Source organism: Equus caballus, chromosome 1 (genome assembly GCF_041296265.1).
Source record: "Equus caballus isolate H_3958 breed thoroughbred chromosome 1, TB-T2T, whole genome shotgun sequence".
Lineage (NCBI taxonomy): Eukaryota > Metazoa > Chordata > Mammalia > Perissodactyla > Equidae > Equus > Equus caballus.
In genome coordinates this window covers 118,257,771-118,274,111 of record NC_091684.1, presented here as the reverse complement: position 1 = coordinate 118,274,111, position 16,341 = coordinate 118,257,771, and the positions used below count along the sequence as shown (strand labels likewise).

Sequence of the window (16,341 nt, the reverse complement as noted above, 5' to 3'; positions counted from 1 at the left end):
GCTTTGCCATCATTGATTTGCATTTTCCATGTTATTTTGGAAATAGCTGTAGGGCTGGGAATGACTTCCATTTTTCTTCATTGACAGTTTCCCTTTCTGCCTTGGAGTTGATCCTAACAAAGTGGTGGCTTCTGATATTTGCCTTCCCCACTTCTACTTGGAGTTTCTACCTGAAATACAGAAAAATTTCAGGCCCACTATCGTGAAACATTTTGAAGCCGCCCACACCCCCTTCTCTTGAGGAAATTAAAAAGCCCCCTGATCTGGGGTGTTAGGTTATTTGTTTCAACAGGAACAGCAGAAATAAAATGTGGGGAGGGCTGACTTCACGCAAGGAGGATGGCAACGCCTGTCCTGGAGCGGCTGTCCTGGGCCCCCTCTTCCCCTAGAACTTGCAGGAATGAGGAGGCCTCGTGGCCTGTGACTGTGAGCACGCACAGTTAGAGATTTCAGGTAAAAACTTGTCACCCTCTGCCTTGTTCCCGGGAGGCAGGGCTCCTGGCCCCCAGGGGAGGGTAATGTCTTAGCTTTGAAAACCTAACCAAGCTAGGCCCCTAACCTTGAAACAGCACCTGAAGGAGCTGTGTGCGCCTGTGTGCCGGCCCCCGCCGGCCCCCTGCAGGCAGCAGCAAAGGGGCCCCTGTGCATTAGACCCCGCCAGGCTTTCTCCCCTCCGGAGCCTAGCAGCTGAACTCCCTAGTAGGAGTGGAAACGTGGAATGCAAGAGACTTTAATGATCTCCTTGAGTATTCGACACTCCTTGAGATGCGTTTCTCTCTACGTGTTGACACTGAGGGCTGGGCACAGGGAGGCGGCAGCTGAGAGTGGGGTTCGGTTGCAATCTCTCGGTTGTTGACCCTGTTCCTTTTCTCTGAAATCCTGCACCTTATCATTAGGATTAAGGTCTCCTCACTGGGATTCCAGGTCTAATTCTAGGGCCGAATGATTACGCCGCCTCTCAATTGCAAATGGTTAGAGGGCGGGGAAAGTTTTGTAAACTTTGTCATGGCTTTTGTTCCTGCTTCACCTTCCTCTTGCTGTTCCGCCCAGGAGAAGTGCTAGGAGTTGGAAAGTGTAGGGTTATCTCTGGGAGCCACACTTAGTGAGGCTTCACACAAAGGAGTCCCCTCCCTCAACACACCCACGTGCTGCCTTCTTAGTACAGGGATGTGGGGGAATAATTTACCTGGAGATATCTGTGGGCCCAGCAGGGCTGGAACTCTCCGGAACTCTCCAGAACTTTCTGTTCTGCCCTGCATCTGCCACAGTGGGGGCCTGCTGACTGGCAAACACGGACAGTAAAACTCAGGAGAAGGCAGTGAGAGAAGTTAGCATCTCTACGTCAATTTATAATGTATGCAAATCATGTTTTCAAATATTTAGAGTCTCTGAGGGAATTACATCACTGTTTATAACTGTTTTGATTGTTTTTTATGACTCAGGCCCACTAGAGCCCAGCGATGTAATTCCTGAGAGACGCCGAGCCTACGCGGAAAGTCGGGGCATAATGGGAAAAGTGCTCCCCATAATAAACCGAGCACTGGCCAAGCAGTGGGGAACTATTAATGAGCTGCTGGGTAGCGGGTGGATCTTTCTTCAGTCTCCAGATCGTAAGGGGGAGCCGCCGTGGTGCAGGTGGGATGGCCCAGCCTGGCTAGGGAACAGCATCTGGGGGCAGGTTTTCCGCCTGCTTCGTCTGGGGAGTACGCTTAAAAATTCTGGTGGTGGGGCCAGCTTGGTAGCATAGCAGTTAAGTTCATGTGCTTTGCTTCATCGTCCCAAGGTTCACAGGTTTGGATCCCCAGCACAGACCTATACACCACTCGTCAAGCCATGCTGTGGTGGCATCCCACATACGAAAAACGGAGGAAGATTGCCACAGATGTTAGCTCAGCAACAATCTCCCTCAAGCAAAAAAAGAGGAAGATTGGCAACACATGTTAGCTCAGGGCCAGTCTTCCTCACCACAAAAAAAAACATTGGTAGAACTGACTCATGAATGATTGGGGCTTGGTGCTTGTCTTCAGATTCCATCCAATGTGGTAAAACTTTCCCGACTGTGTAAAGAGAACAGTCATTCATTCCCATCACAGGTGGGAGAGAGAGGGGCCCCCAGTCTTCTTGCAGGACAGTCGGGAGCGGACTAGCTCCTGTCCATCTTCCGTGACTCTGGTCTAGTCACTACGGCCTTGACCGATGTGTTCAGTGCAAGAGATCAACTCTGGCCCCGGGTCCGTTGTCTGTCTCCTCTATTCCGGTGTCTTGAACAGGATTGTGGGTCCACACCAGCATCCCTGCAGGTCACTGTGGCACAGACGTGGAAGCAGGGGACTCTGGAGCCTCAAACCCCAGCCCTGACTCTCATTAGCTGTGTGACCTTGGGCGTGGTCCTTGACGACCTCCTGGATTAAATGGGTCAATCCTTGTAAATTCTCAGACCAGTGCCCAGTGCCCGGCACGCAGTCAGCTCAGGAAATGTTTGTTGTTGTCATTCAGCATCATGACTTACATCCTCAAGGCCAGTCTTTGAAATAAAGTGGTGGGATTTTAAAGCCTTGCAGAACCCAGACGGGTGAGGAAATGAGCTGGCCAAAGGCTACTTAGAGAGAAGCCGCCTCCTGGGTGCCGAGAGAGCCAGTCCCTGGGTGTGTTAGCTGAGTCTGCACAAGAAGCCATTCTTTAAATTTCTCTAAGCAAATCCCAGAGCGCTAAACTTCTTCTGGGCGGGAGGTGTAACTGCAACAGGAGCATCTGAGAGTGGGGGCCACAGCTGTCCCGCAGAGTCCCCAGCACAGGGTCTCTGCCACACCAGGCAAGGCCTGACTCCATCATCCTTGTGTGCGACTTAGTGCTTCAGGTGCTAAGTACTGAGCTCCTCCCTCCTCTCCCAGGAGCATCCCTGTGGTGCAGACCCTGCGGACCACCGCCCTGACCACCGCCTGCGCGGACCACTCGGACCAGCGCGTGGGCTACCTGGAGCACGTGGTGGCTCGTATCTCCATCTCCCACCCGCGCCGAGGAGACCTCCAGATCCACCTGATTTCTCCCTCAGGAACCAAGTCTCAGCTTTTGGCAAAGAGGTAAGGCCAGGCTGGCTGGGTGGGGCCGGGCTCACCACCAGAACCCGTCTGTCCCGAGGTCACAGCGTCCCTGCCGAGCACCCTGGCACGTGCGGGTCTCCCAGCAGCGTCCTCTTGGAGACAGTCACATGTAGACCCTACAAACCTGAGAAGCAGCCTCCTGAAATGTCACCTTCAAAACCGCCCTGGAAACTGGTTTCCACACAGCAAGCACAGAGAGTCTGTGGTGGTTCTGTTGTTTAGTGGAGAGATGTGTGGAATTCTGGCTACGACTTAATTACTCTAAGGATGCATTGAAAATATTTTCATCACATTCATTCGACAGTTTGAGTGAGAGCACATGTCAGAGGAGCACTGTTTGTCTCTCGAAGCTTCTCCTGCCCAGGCGCGCAGTGGTGGGTCATGCCGTAGAGCCTGTGGGGTGGCGGGAGGCTCTGCTCTGTGGGGCAGATGGCCTTGGTGGGGCGCTCGGAGGCTGCTCTCCGCAGTGTTCCCACCCACGTGCTTTCAGGGGTCCCGTTTGGCCGAAGCACTCAGCAACAGGCTCTGAACTGTGGAACTTGGTGCACAGTTTGCGAAAGGCTATGGAGTAGTCATTCAACAAACTTAGAAACTAGGAGAAGTGCTTTGATGCATCTATGTGACTTGCAGGTGGTTAGAATGATGGGAATGATGGGTTAGAATGATGATTTATGGGAGCTTGGACGAGGGCTCTGTTTTGGCTCCTTCTGGCTAAGAGGCAGAGGGAGAAAAAAGGTTTCATGGACAGAGAAGCATTTCTACCTTCTCTTGAAAAACAGAACTGGCCGTCATGCCCCAAACCCCTCGGGAAGCACCCCGAGACTGCCCTTTCCGCTGGGCTGTGGCCCCCACTCCCTGCTTGCTCACACTAGACCCTCTTGACTCACTTGGGGTTAGCTGAGTGGGGCTGCAGCCCTTATTTGGGCTGTAGGCTTCAGAAATGGGGGTGGAGTGAAAGCCTCGAGACAGGACCAGGCAGGACTTGTTCTTAACCCCTCCACCCCACCCCTGCTGCGTATAAGACAGAGATTGCAACCGTGAAAGGCGAGCATGGGCTTTGTCTGAAGGAGTGGTGAGTTGTGCTGTGTCCTTTCCACCTCTGCCCAGCCTCCCCGTGCTACGCGGGCTCTCTGCAGATGGCGCACCTGGCTGTGGGCCCAGCACTGGGTTTGTCCTCGATGCACTGGAACCAACTCTGAGACAGGTCCTGGCTTCCTGGGTTCTGTGGGTTTAGCTACCAAGCCGGGCCCCTATCAGGTTCCACTCTCGCAGCGCAATAGTGACATAGGGCCTCTCTCCTTCCTGCATGTAGGCCCGGGCCACACTCTGCCTCTGCATGCAGGAGACCAGCATGGGCATGAGTATTTTGATCATTTTGAGGGTGCCAGCTGGCAGGCTGCAGCTTTATGCTATTTTGCAACCAGAATTGTTGTTTTATTATCATTATCATTTTCATTATTATTATTATTGGAACTTTTAGAGATTTCATGTAAAAGTCCAAATTTCTAATGTTTCTTGAAACATTGGAAGCTCTCCAATACTGGGCCTATATTCACTGTGCAAACACCAGACCGGAGCTGGGCAGAGGGGCAGGTCTGCTTCAGTGCTCCCCATGGCCCTGTCCTTGCACCAGCACCAAGGCCAGGCATGGGTTCCGCTCTCTGGGCTCCGGTGAAGTCACCTCACTGGAGCCCCTGCTTGCTCCAGGATGGACACCTGGAGGCACCCGAGTCGGTGCCCCCTGAATCTGAGGCAGCAGCCTGGTGCAGACACCAAATGGTGGCCCGTATTCGAGTGAGAGCCACCGTGAGGCTTAAGGGTTGGCACGGGCAGGTGGCAGGGCCGCAGCAACCTGCAAGGACTGACGTGGGCTTTGGAGCCTGGAGACCTGCGCTTCCACCTCAGCTCCTGCACTTCCCAGCTGGGCTCCCACTAGCTGGCCACTTCTCCTCACCGCCGGAAAGGTCATTTTACTCCTCTGTCACAACTGGGAATGTTACAAGAACTGAATATGATAAGATGGATGACAGTGCTTGGCGCTGTCCCCAGCAGGCGCTGGCTTCCCTTCCTGTCCTGCTTACATCCATCGACCTGACCTGCAAGAACCTTCTAGGACCCCAGCATCGCCTCCCGACCCCCGCCCTCCCCACACTCTGTTTTGTCCCTTCTAACTTCCGTCCTCTGTTCAGCCCAGCGTTTGATCCCCTGGGATGGTAGAGAGCGGGTCCTGTGGGTTTGTGTGGTTCATTCCGACCCATTTGCTAGGTAGAGCTGTACCTGTGCCACCAAGCGCTTTAAACCCGCCCTGAAGCCACTTGGCGGTCATCTGAGTTTTGCGGAATTTGTTTTTCTTCCAAGGCACAGATTGTGTGACTGTATCCCAAGGGTTTGTGTTTTGGATCTATTATCTTCTACTGTATTTCACATCCTGCTTAATTCGGCAACTTTTTCAGGTTGCCAAGTTTTTCTCACTAAGAGTAATTGACTTTCTTGAGAACTTCAGCCCTTAACAGACAGTTCGCCTTTGTTCTGACCGTAGTGTGCTGGATTCAATCTGGCATCGTGAGTGAAAATCAGCCTCGACCTTTGCAGTTTCTTAGAAGAAAGTACAGGGTGTTCTCCTCCCCAACCTGCTGTTCTCCATGCAGAGAGCGTTCCCTTGATAAACATTTTTATACACTGGATGTTCAGAGAAACCCCAAATCGGGAATCAAATCTTACATCACACAACACATATACATCTGAATTTCTGATAAATAATAAGGAGCTACTACGTTAAAAAGTTGTTCCAGAATAGAGATAGAAAGTTAGACTGGGAAGGAAGAGTGAGAGAGAAGAAGCTGAAACTGTTTCCTCCAAGGAGAGAAGACTGAGGGGGCACTGGGTGCTGGAAGAGAGAGGGTGCCCGTGAGTTGGTTCCTGTTCTGCTTGAACCAAGCATGAGCTGACAGCCCAGTTGGGACAGACCTTCCAGTCTGGAAGGACCAAGGGAGGCTCACCAGAACCTGCAGGGGAGGCTGGCTGTGGGGGGAGCTCTTCCTGCCCCTCCCCACCATGTGCCCAGGGCGGGCCTCCTGCCAACACTGGAAAACAACCAGGCCCGTTACGTCATGTCCCCCAAATGCAACTGTTGAAACCTGTTAAGCCCTGGAGACAACACTTTTCCCACAAGTTTGAGTAGTTGCACATTCTTCCTTATTTGTGTCTTCTGGAGAACAGCAGTCAAAAGCTGGCTCCAAGACAAATGAGAACATTTCATTCATTCTACAAACTCGCATTTTAGCAGGGCTTCTCTGTGACGCCCATGGGGCTTCAGTGGAAGGGTCACGTGGCCCAGCCTCTGTCGATTTTGTACACCCAGGCACTGGGGTCATGGGCTCTATAGGATGGCTCCTGTGGTGGGAAGGGACCAGACACCTTCTGAAGGAACACGGGGCTTGAGGACATGCATCAGTGACTCGTAAACACCTGCTGATGATGGAAAGAACAAGGACAGGAGTCAGAATGCCCTTGAGGGAGCCCCAGCTTAGCTGGTTACTGGCGGTTGGACCTGCAGCAAATCACTACATCTGGGATCTCTCATCTGTGAATTAGGATTGGAGGGAGGAGACCACCACTGACCGAGTCCCTGTCTTATATTGGGCCCCCCCTGTGAGGCCTGCCTGCCTGCCTCTCAGAATACTTGGAAGAACCAATGAGATAACGGAGGTGAAGCTGCGGTGCAGGGCTGTGTTGTCAAACAAGGTGTGAAAGCAGTCAACATTTCACCTGCAGCTTCTCATCGGCTGAGGCCCGGGCCCCTTCTGCCCTTGGGTGCACTTTAGCCAATTACAGTCACCTGAGGAGTTCCCAGGCAGGCTGGTCCCTCACCAACCACCCCTTTCAGGACCTTCGAGTTCTGACCCCATGTCTCCAATCGCAGATTGCTGGATCATTCTAACGAAGGGTTTACAAACTGGGAGTTCATGACGGTGCACTGTTGGGGAGAAAAGGCTGAGGGGGAATGGACCCTGGAGATCCAGGACATACCGTCCCAGGTCCGCAACCCGGAGAAACAAGGTCAGTGGCTCTCGGAGATTTCGTGAGCATTTTCCTATTTCAACCCTTTTGTTAACTCTAGACTTTTATTTAACTACAATGTCTGTGGTAATTTTTTTTTGATGGAGATAAAATTCACATAATACAAACTTCATCATTTTAATCATTTTAAAGTATATGAGTAAATGGTTTTTAGTACATTCACAGTGTTGTGCAACCATCACCAGTATCTAATGCCAGAACTTTTTCATCATTCCAAAGGGGTATCCTTACCCATTAAGCAGTGGTTCCCCATTCTCCATCCCCCTGGCCCTTAGCAACCTCTAATCTACTTTCTGTCTCTATGGACTGGCGTCTTCCATACGTTTCATGTAAATGGAATCATACAACACGTGACCTCTTGTTTCTGGCTTCTTTCGCATAGCAGAATGTTGTCAAGGTTCATCCATGTTGTAGCGTGTGTCAGTACTTCATTCCTTTTATGACTAAATACTATTCCATTGTTTGGCTGTATCACATTTTGTTTATCCGTTCATCAGTTGATGGCCAGCTGAGTTGTTTCTAATAATGGCTATTATGAATAACACTTTGAACATCCGTGTACAAGTTTTTATGTGGACATATGTTTTCGTTTCTCTTAGATATATGCGTATAAGTGGAATTGCTGGGTCATATGGTAATTCTATGTTTAACTTTTTGGGGACTACCAAACTGTTCTCCACAGCGGCTAGCCCATTTCACGTTCCTACCAGCAGTGTATAAGGATCTTAAGTTCTCCACATCCTCATCAACACTTGTTTTGTTCTTTCTTTATTTATTTATAAAAGCCATCCTAATAAGTGTGAAGTGGCATCTCATTGTGGTTTTTTTTTTTAAGATTGGCACCTGAGCTAACCTCTGTTGCCAATCTTCGTTTTTTCCCTCCTTCTTCTTCTCCCCAAAGCCCTCCAGTACATAGTTGTATATTCTAGTTGTGAGTGCCTCTGGTTGTGCTATGTGGGATGCCACTTCAGCATGGCCTGATGAGCAGAGCCATGTCTGTGCCCAGGATCCGAACCAGTGAAACCCTGGGCCGCCGAAGTGGAGGGCGAGAACTTAACCACGAGGCTATGACACCAGCCCCTCATTGTGGTTTTGATTTGCATCCCTAATAACTAATGATGCTAATAAATAATGAGCATCTTTTCATGTGCTTATTAGTCATTTTTATGTCTTCTTTAGAGAATTGTTGCACATCTTTTGCCCATTTTAAAATTGTATTGTCTTTTTTTTTTTTTCTGAGGAAGATTAGCCCTGAGCTAACATCTACTGCCAATCCTCCTCTTTTTGCTGAGGAAGACTGGCCCTGAGTTAACATCCATGCCCATCTTCCTCTACTTTATATGTGGGACCCCTGCCACAGCATGGCTTGACAAGCAGTGTGTAGGTCTGCACCCCACACCCGAACCCTGGGGCCACCGAAGCAGAATGTGCAAACTTAGTCACTGCACCACGGGGCAGGCCCCCAAGGGTTGTTTGTCTTTCATTATTGAGTTGTAAGAGTTCTTTAAATATTCTAGATACTAGATCCTTATCAGATATATGATTTACAAATTTTTTCTCTCATTCTCTGGTGGTTCTTCCACCGTATTGATAGTGCCCTTTGAGGCACAAAAGTTTTAAATTTTGTTGAGATTCAGTTTATTTTTCTATTGCTTGTGCTTTTAGTGTCATATTTAAGAGACCGTCGCCTAATGTATGGTCACAAAGGTTGAAACCCTTGTTTTCTTCTAAGACTTTTATATAGTTTTAGCTCTTATGCTTGGGACTTTGATCCACTTTGAATTAATTTTTGTATATAGTGGAGGTAAGGGTCCAAATTCATTCTTTTGCGTATGGCTATCCAATAAGTCCCAGCACTATTTGTTAAAAAGGCTGTTCTTTCTCCCATTGAGTGATTTTGGCACCCTTGTTGAAAATCAATTGGCCATAGATGTGTGAGTTTATTTCTGGACTCTCAACCCCTTCCATTGGTCTGTGTGTCTGTCTCTATGCCAGTATCACACTATTTTGATTGCTATCGCTTTGTAGTAAGTTTTGAAATTGGCAACTTTGAGTCCTCCAAATTTGTTTCTCTTTTTCAAGATTTCTTTGGCTCTTCTGAGTCCCTTGCATTCCAGATGAATCATAGGATCAGCTTATCAATTTCTGCAAAAAAGGTAGCTGGAATTTGATAGGGATTTCTCTGAATCTGTAGGTCAATTTGAGGAGTATTACCATCTTAACAATGTTGACTTTTCCAAGCCATGAACACAGATGTCTTTCCGTTTCTTTAGATCTTCTTTAATTTCTTTCAGCAATGTTTTGTAGTTTTCAGTCTACGTGTCTTGTATGTCCTTGGTTAAATTTGTCCCTAAGTATTTTGTTCTTTTTGATGCTATTGTAAATGGAATGGTTTTCTTAATTTTGTTTTTGGATTATTTCTCTGGTAATTTTTGCACCCTTTTATAACTCTCCTTATAGTTAATAATCATTTATTTAATCGATCTTTACTGAATTCCTGCTATGGGCCAGGCACTGATCAGGTGATGGGAGTACACCAGGAAAGAAAGCAAGAGTAATCATTACAACTTACCCTGTAGTCACCCACAAAGGTCTTGGAAGTCTTCCCCTTGCTCTCTGTCGGATTTGTGGTCAGGTCCAGGGACTACGTTCCAGTCCTACTTTTCTATGCAAGACTTTCCCCAAGGTTTGCTTTCACTGTCCTATTGTTCCTGCAGCCTGCTTCTTGATCACCCTAGAACCTTCTCCTGTCCTGCTGCTGTTCTGATTTTCTGTGAAACAGAGTTTTGGGGATTTTTTTTTCACTAGGGAGAAGAGAAGAGCATTAACTTGTCTTATGCAGAAAGTTGACTGTAAATGATCAGGTCATCTACAAGGTGCCCCCACCCCCCAAAATCACTTTCTTTCTGCCTTTAAAATAATAAGTAACTATTACGGGAAAATGTTACTGTAAAAAAGTCTAAAAATACAGAAACATAAAATTTTAAATCACTTGAAATTCATGTATTTTAAAAGTAGAAGCTCCTAAATTCTTCTTTTAAAAACCCCAAAGTGTACTGGTCACTATTAAAAGTTAAGGGTCGACGTCTCATGCCATCTGTATCCTCAAGCATTGCCTGCTCTGCGGGCACAGGACAGAGTTCCAGCACCAGCCAGCAGTGCCACTTGCCTGGGAGGCCTGTGCTATGGAGGCTGGTGGCTACAGCCACGTGGATGGACGCATCCGCAGAGCTGTGCATTCACACGGCGCAGCCCATTGGTCTGAAGCCGAGGCCCATGTCTGCAGTGGGGAAGAGCATGCACACCTTCATGACTCTGGCAGATGTTTACGTTTCTATGAACTTTGTGAGTTAAGGTCCCTGCTGGACCTCAGTGTCGTCGGCTGTGAAATAGAACTGAGCTAGACGCTGTCTGAGGCCTAACACAAGAAGTGCCTCTCTCTGCAGCAGGGGCCCATGTGGCATGTCCACATTCTGGGAGGGGCCTTGCTGGCCTGAGGTTACCCCTTCTGTTTCTTTAGCCTGCCCAGATCCCAAATCCTTCTCTAGACCCAGCTGGAGATGTCCTCCTCCTGCAGGGGTACAGTGGGTGGGGAGACAGGGGCACCTTGGGATGGTGCCCTAGACCAGTGCTTTCCCTGGGAGTTTTGTCAACATGCTCGTGCTGATGTGGTGTGTCCCGTGGTGCCTGAGATCTTGCAAGACCAGATTGCACCAGGCATGTAGGCCATCGCAAGGATCGGTCAGAAGCCCCTGGGGGATTTTAGGCAGAGGAAAGAGATGATCTGAAGCTTCGTGTTAATAGGCGCACTGTGACAGCTGGTTGGAATAGACTGAAGTGTGTTTGCAGTGGGGGAGAGCAACAGAGACAGGGAGGCCAGTAAGGAGGTCTTCACAATATGAGATGAAGGTGACTCAAACTAGGTGGTGGCAGTGGACGTATTTGAAGCAATCAGGTTTGGAAAGAAGAGTTGAAAGGATTTGCCAACAGATCAGACGTGGGCCATGAGCAAAGAGAGGGGGCATCAGTGACTCCAGGGCTTTTGTTCTGTGCAGTGGAAGGATGGAGTTGCGATTTCCTAGATCTGGAACATTGCAGAGGGAGCGGGTGCTGGAGGGAAAATGAGGAGCTCAGTTTGGAGTGGGTTAAATTGAAGATGCACGTGACCAATCCAGGTAGAGATGTGTACCTGGAGGCAGGGGCAGGTCTGGGCTGGAAATCTACACTTAAGCATTGTCAGCAAATAGATGGTATTAAAAGCTGTGAGTGTGGACAAGCTCATGCAGGCGGTGAATGGGGATGCCCTGGGGTCCTGCAGATTGTGGGCACTGGAGGAATCTGTTTACACCGTAATGATCCCACAAGTGCAGGTATTGAACTTTGGGGTTGCTTTGGTGCACAGCACAGAACTGGGTGCCAGGCACCTCCCCACAGCCCTTCTTGCCCACTCAGCTCCCTGTCTTCTGCCTGCACAGCCCTTGCCGGCTCTGCCGTTGTCTGTCACGCTGATGTTGCTCTCGGGAGCTTGTCTTCAGGCTCCTCCATGTCCCCAGTGCCTCCTGCTGTGTGGTTCATCACAGGTGCACAGTGGGTGTTTGGAGAATGAATGAGTACAGTGGAAACTTTTGTGACCCCATGTGACCAGATGCCCTGCATGCTGCAGAGGACGTAGGCACAGTGGATACAAGGGAGACTTCCTGAGGGTGGCCCAGAGTTAAGTCCTGAAACAGGACCGTGCCCATCCTTGGGCATGGTTAGAATCTGGGTCTTTGGCTAGTTGAGATGGGAACAGAATAAGCCTCTCCTGGTATCTTTTACTCTGACCTTCCGTAACTTATTGGGATTTGGGGGACTGGGACACATTCTTCAGTGTTGTCACAGAGAGTCTGCACATTCCTGCAGCAGCTTCTGGGGTCAGTTCAGTCACACAAGCTTTACCCTGTAGACAGCCGCCACTCCTGAGGTGGGCTTTGCAGAAACACATGCAGGCAAGTGGCCTGCCACTGTTGACCTACTACGTACAAGCCCTTCTCGCTGTGTGTGCCAAGGACAGATTCCTCTCGCGCAGCCACACACTCAGCACATCCAGGCATTAGCGCTTCCTCCCCGAGCCCAGCTGGAGTCAGCATTGGTTCCATCAGCTTCTCTCCACAGTCATCAGAGGGAGGGAGTCAGGGAAGAAAGAAAGGAGGGAGGGAAAGAGTGAGAACCACCTTACAACCAGGCTGCCTTTCAAAGCGATGCGATCCCCAGCACGATGTTCAGGACTGTCTGGTGGTGTCTGTTGGGAACCGCAGACTGGAAAGGCGACGCCGGATGCCCGAGGTTTCCCACAGACTCCAGGGCTCCTGAGCCCGGGAGAAATGTGGGCCTGGGAGCTGCCCTGTCAGCATTGTCGGTGCCAAGGGTGTGATTGATCCCAACAGGCATGTCATTCTTTCCCTCCCAGTTGGTCTGGTCAGGGTAGCCTGAAAGTACCAGGAATAATGCAGCAAACACAGAGACATGGCTCCCAGGAGGAGCAGCCCCCATCTCAGTTCTCTAGCTAGTCCGAGAACCTGTTCCCAGAGCAAGGTGCTGCGTTTCTGTGCTGTTCATTCCAACCTCCCTCAAATCTCTGCAATTTAATTGCTTTAAAAAGAAAACCACCTCAATTCCAATGGTGTGCTATGTGAAAGTACTTTAAAATCTCAGCTAAAACCTGGGTTTATTAAGTAATTAAGTCATCTGAATGATATGCTAGCTCAAATAATACTCATTTCCTGTCAGACTGAACTTGGTTTATGTCATTAATTTTAAAACTATTTTTTTAAAAGATGACTAGCAAAGAAGTCCTCCATTTTCCTCTTCAGTTCCTGGGCCAGGGGAAGGCTGTATCTTTTCCCGGGATCACTCTCCTCCGGGAGACGAGTGAGGAAGGGAACTGAATGCAAATCCTGCCTCACAACGGTGTTGTATTTGCAGGTGGCTTTTCACTCATTCCTGTGTTCAGCGCACCTTCATTGGACTCTAACTAGTGTGGAGATCTGGGGACACTAGAACCTTGCCGCTCTGTGGGAAGCAGGCCCGGGCCCAGGTGTGGGAGAGTGGGCTCGGGAGGGAGTCTGGCATCCACAGTGGGCGGGCGAGCTGAGCCCCCCCGACGCCTCAGCCACACCAGCTGCCATACAGAGAGCTGCCAAGGCCCGAGATGGGAGCTGGTTATGGTGCAGCCAGAGCAGAGCGAGGGGCTCGTCCTGCAGAACTTCTTTCCGAGAAGTATGGCTGCATTTTAGAAAGTTTCCATCTAGAATGCTCAACATTTTAAGTTTGCTGTTGAGCTCAGGAAGTTTCAGTTCTTTGGGAACCGTGTGTGCTCCATCTCCTGCATCTGGCATGCGACAGGCCTGGGGTCAGATCCTCCTGCCTCCACTGTTCCTGAATCTCTGGTGTCTTAGTCAGTTCAGGCTGCTATACCAAAGTGCTATAGACCCGGGGGCTTATAAAGAACAGACGTTTATTTCTCACAGTTCTGGAGGCTGGAAGTCCGAGATCAGGAGGCCAGCATCGTCAGATTCTGGTGAGGACCCTCTTCCTGGTTTTAGACGGCTGCCCTCTGCTTATATCCTCACGTGGCAGAAAGAGAGCAAGCTATCTTTCTGCAGTCTCTTTTATAAGGGCAATAATCCCATTCATGAGCGCAGAGCCCCCCAAGAGGCCCCACCTTGTAATACCATCATATTGGGGGCTAGATTTTAACATGTGAGTTTGGGGGGACACACACATTCAGTCCGTAATGACATCCGGCTTCGGTGTTCATGGCTCCCTCAGGCAGGGGAAGATGGTGGGAGGCACCCTAACTTTTCAGGTGGGTTTGTGGTTATGAAGGAAGTTTGAGCCACGCACAGAGACAAACCACCTGACATCTGGCTTCGTTGCTAGGCCCCCTCCTAGAAGATGAGGATGAGCACTCTTTGCTCAGGGTGTTGAATGGAAGGTGATGACTCAGGCCAAGTAAGTGAGGGTAGGGGCCTCCGCATCCCGCCCTCCTCACCCCAGAGCCCTGGAGTACAAGCAAGGCCTTTGCACCTGCACTGCTCAGGTCAGCCTCCCTGCCTACCTGCACATCCCACTCAGCCCCCTCAGGGACAGTGAAGGCCTGAGCACCTCCTTGTGACCTGAGGCTCCTGCGAGCACCCCTGGTGCATGTGACACTGTGGGTCGCCCCCTGCTCAGCTGGAATTGGGCTTGGCTTTGAGAAGCACCAGGGATGTCTTTGCATGGTCATTCTCTCATTCATTCAGCATACACGCACTTAGACTGAAGACCTGCTACGTACCAGACCTGCTGGCAGTCAGCATGCTTCTTGGTTCTTCCCCTCCGCACCCCATCCACCCTGAGGGCCCAGCTCAGTGCCCTGAACTGACTGAGAGCTCCACCAGGGCTGTGGTTTGTCTCTGTGCGTGGCTCAAACTTCCTTCATAAACACAAACCCACCTGAATAGCTAGGGCGTCTCCCACCATCTTCCCCTGCCTGAGGGAGTCATGAGGCATCAACTCTGAAATGGGAAACAGAATCAAGCATGCTTCCCAACCCTCTTTCCATAATCGACACCATGTATCTCATTTCATAGCTCCAAAGGGTTTTAGTTTTCCGTACTTGGCATTCACATTGTAATAAATAGACTGTCTGAGACAATTGAAGGCACTTTAAAAGCTTCTGTGTCATTCTCTTGAACTCAGAGAATCTACTTTTTCTCCCTAATTAAAATTTCTCTTTTTTCTCTAATCTTTCCTCTGTTTCCAAAAGAGCAGCAACCCACATGTGCCAGGTTTTTCTTGGTTTCACCAGCATTTCCAAATTTCCACTGATCTAGGACAGAAGTAAAATTTGTCTAAGGAACAAGAGAGAGGTAGGATGATAATTAGTGCTTGTGAATTCCCCGTCAGGTGCTGGGCATTATTTTACATCAGTGTTAAAAATCAGTATAGAATCAGGGCATCTTAAACAGTCATAGATGATAATAAGGAATTAAGGTTTATGAGAAAAAAGTCCTTATTGCTAGTGATACATAGTATGGTACTTACAAGTGAAACATTAACGACATCTAGGATTTGCTTTAAAATACTCCAGGGGTCTGGGGTACGGGACTCGGGGAGTGGAGGAATGGGGAGGAGATGGATGAAGTAAAATTGGCAAAATGTGGATGATTGTTGGGGCTGTGTGATGGACACTTCAGAATCCATTGTACTGTTTTCTCTATTTTGTGTTTATTTGAAAATTTCCATCATGAAAAGTTTTAAAAAATACATGTCCAGAGGCTGACCTGGTGGAGCAGTGGTTGAATTTGTGGTCTGCTTCGGTGGCACGGGGTTGGCAGGTTTGGATCCTGGGCACAGACCTACACCCTGGTCATCAAACCATGCTGTGGCAGCATCCCACATACAAAATAGAGAAGATTGGCACAGATGTCAGTTCAGCAACAATCTTCCTCAAGCAAAAAGAGGAAGATTGGCAACAGATATTATCTCAGCGTCAATCTTCCTCACCAAAAGAAAAAAAATTACACGTATGGGGAACATTTCTTCAAATGAAAGAAGATCATAGAGATTTAGATTGCACAATTAAGTAAAATAACATAAAGATTACATAAAGATGACATAAACAATTCTCCATATCAGTGTGAGAAAAAATTGTGTGCCATTGGAGGATAGTTTCTTTGGAGTAATTGATTTGGACTTTCTTACCCCCAAACAGTCAGTCTTAAATCTATCTAGGAATAAGACAGAGTACCAAACTGTGTGTGTGTATGTGTGTGTGTTTGTGTATGCATTCATGATGTATGGGAGTGGTTATTATGGGTATGTAGATATGTGTATGTGTAGGTATGTATGTAAGTGTGTATGCATGCATGTGGGTGTTATGTATATGTGAGTGTGGGTGTAGGTGGGTGCGTATGTGTGTATGAGTGTGTGTGTATAGACACATACCTCATTTTATTGCACATCGCTTTGCTGTGCTTCACAGATATTGTGTATTTTGCAAATTGAAGGTTTGTGACAACCCTGGGTCAAGCAAGTCTGTTGGCGCCATTTTTCCAACAGCATTTGCTCACTTCAGGTATCTGTGTCACATTTTGGTAATGCTCACAGTATCTCAGACTTTTTCATCTTTATTATA

At 48.9% G+C, this 16,341-nt stretch overlaps 1 protein-coding gene across 5 annotated transcripts in view; it reads left to right on the top strand.

Annotated features, from left to right (window-relative positions):
* The window catches only part of PCSK6 (proprotein convertase subtilisin/kexin type 6), a 181,088-nt gene that overhangs the window by 118,976 nt on the left and 45,771 nt on the right, over positions 1 to 16,341 (top strand). For all 5 annotated transcript variants that reach the window (XM_023651510.2, XM_023651513.2, XM_070268309.1 and 2 more), the window contains 2 exons: positions 2,892 to 3,080; positions 7,024 to 7,160. In XM_023651510.2, coding sequence (XP_023507278.1) covers positions 2,892 to 3,080; positions 7,024 to 7,160 — 326 coding nt within the window. The remainder of the gene's footprint in view (positions 1 to 2,891; positions 3,081 to 7,023; positions 7,161 to 16,341) is intronic.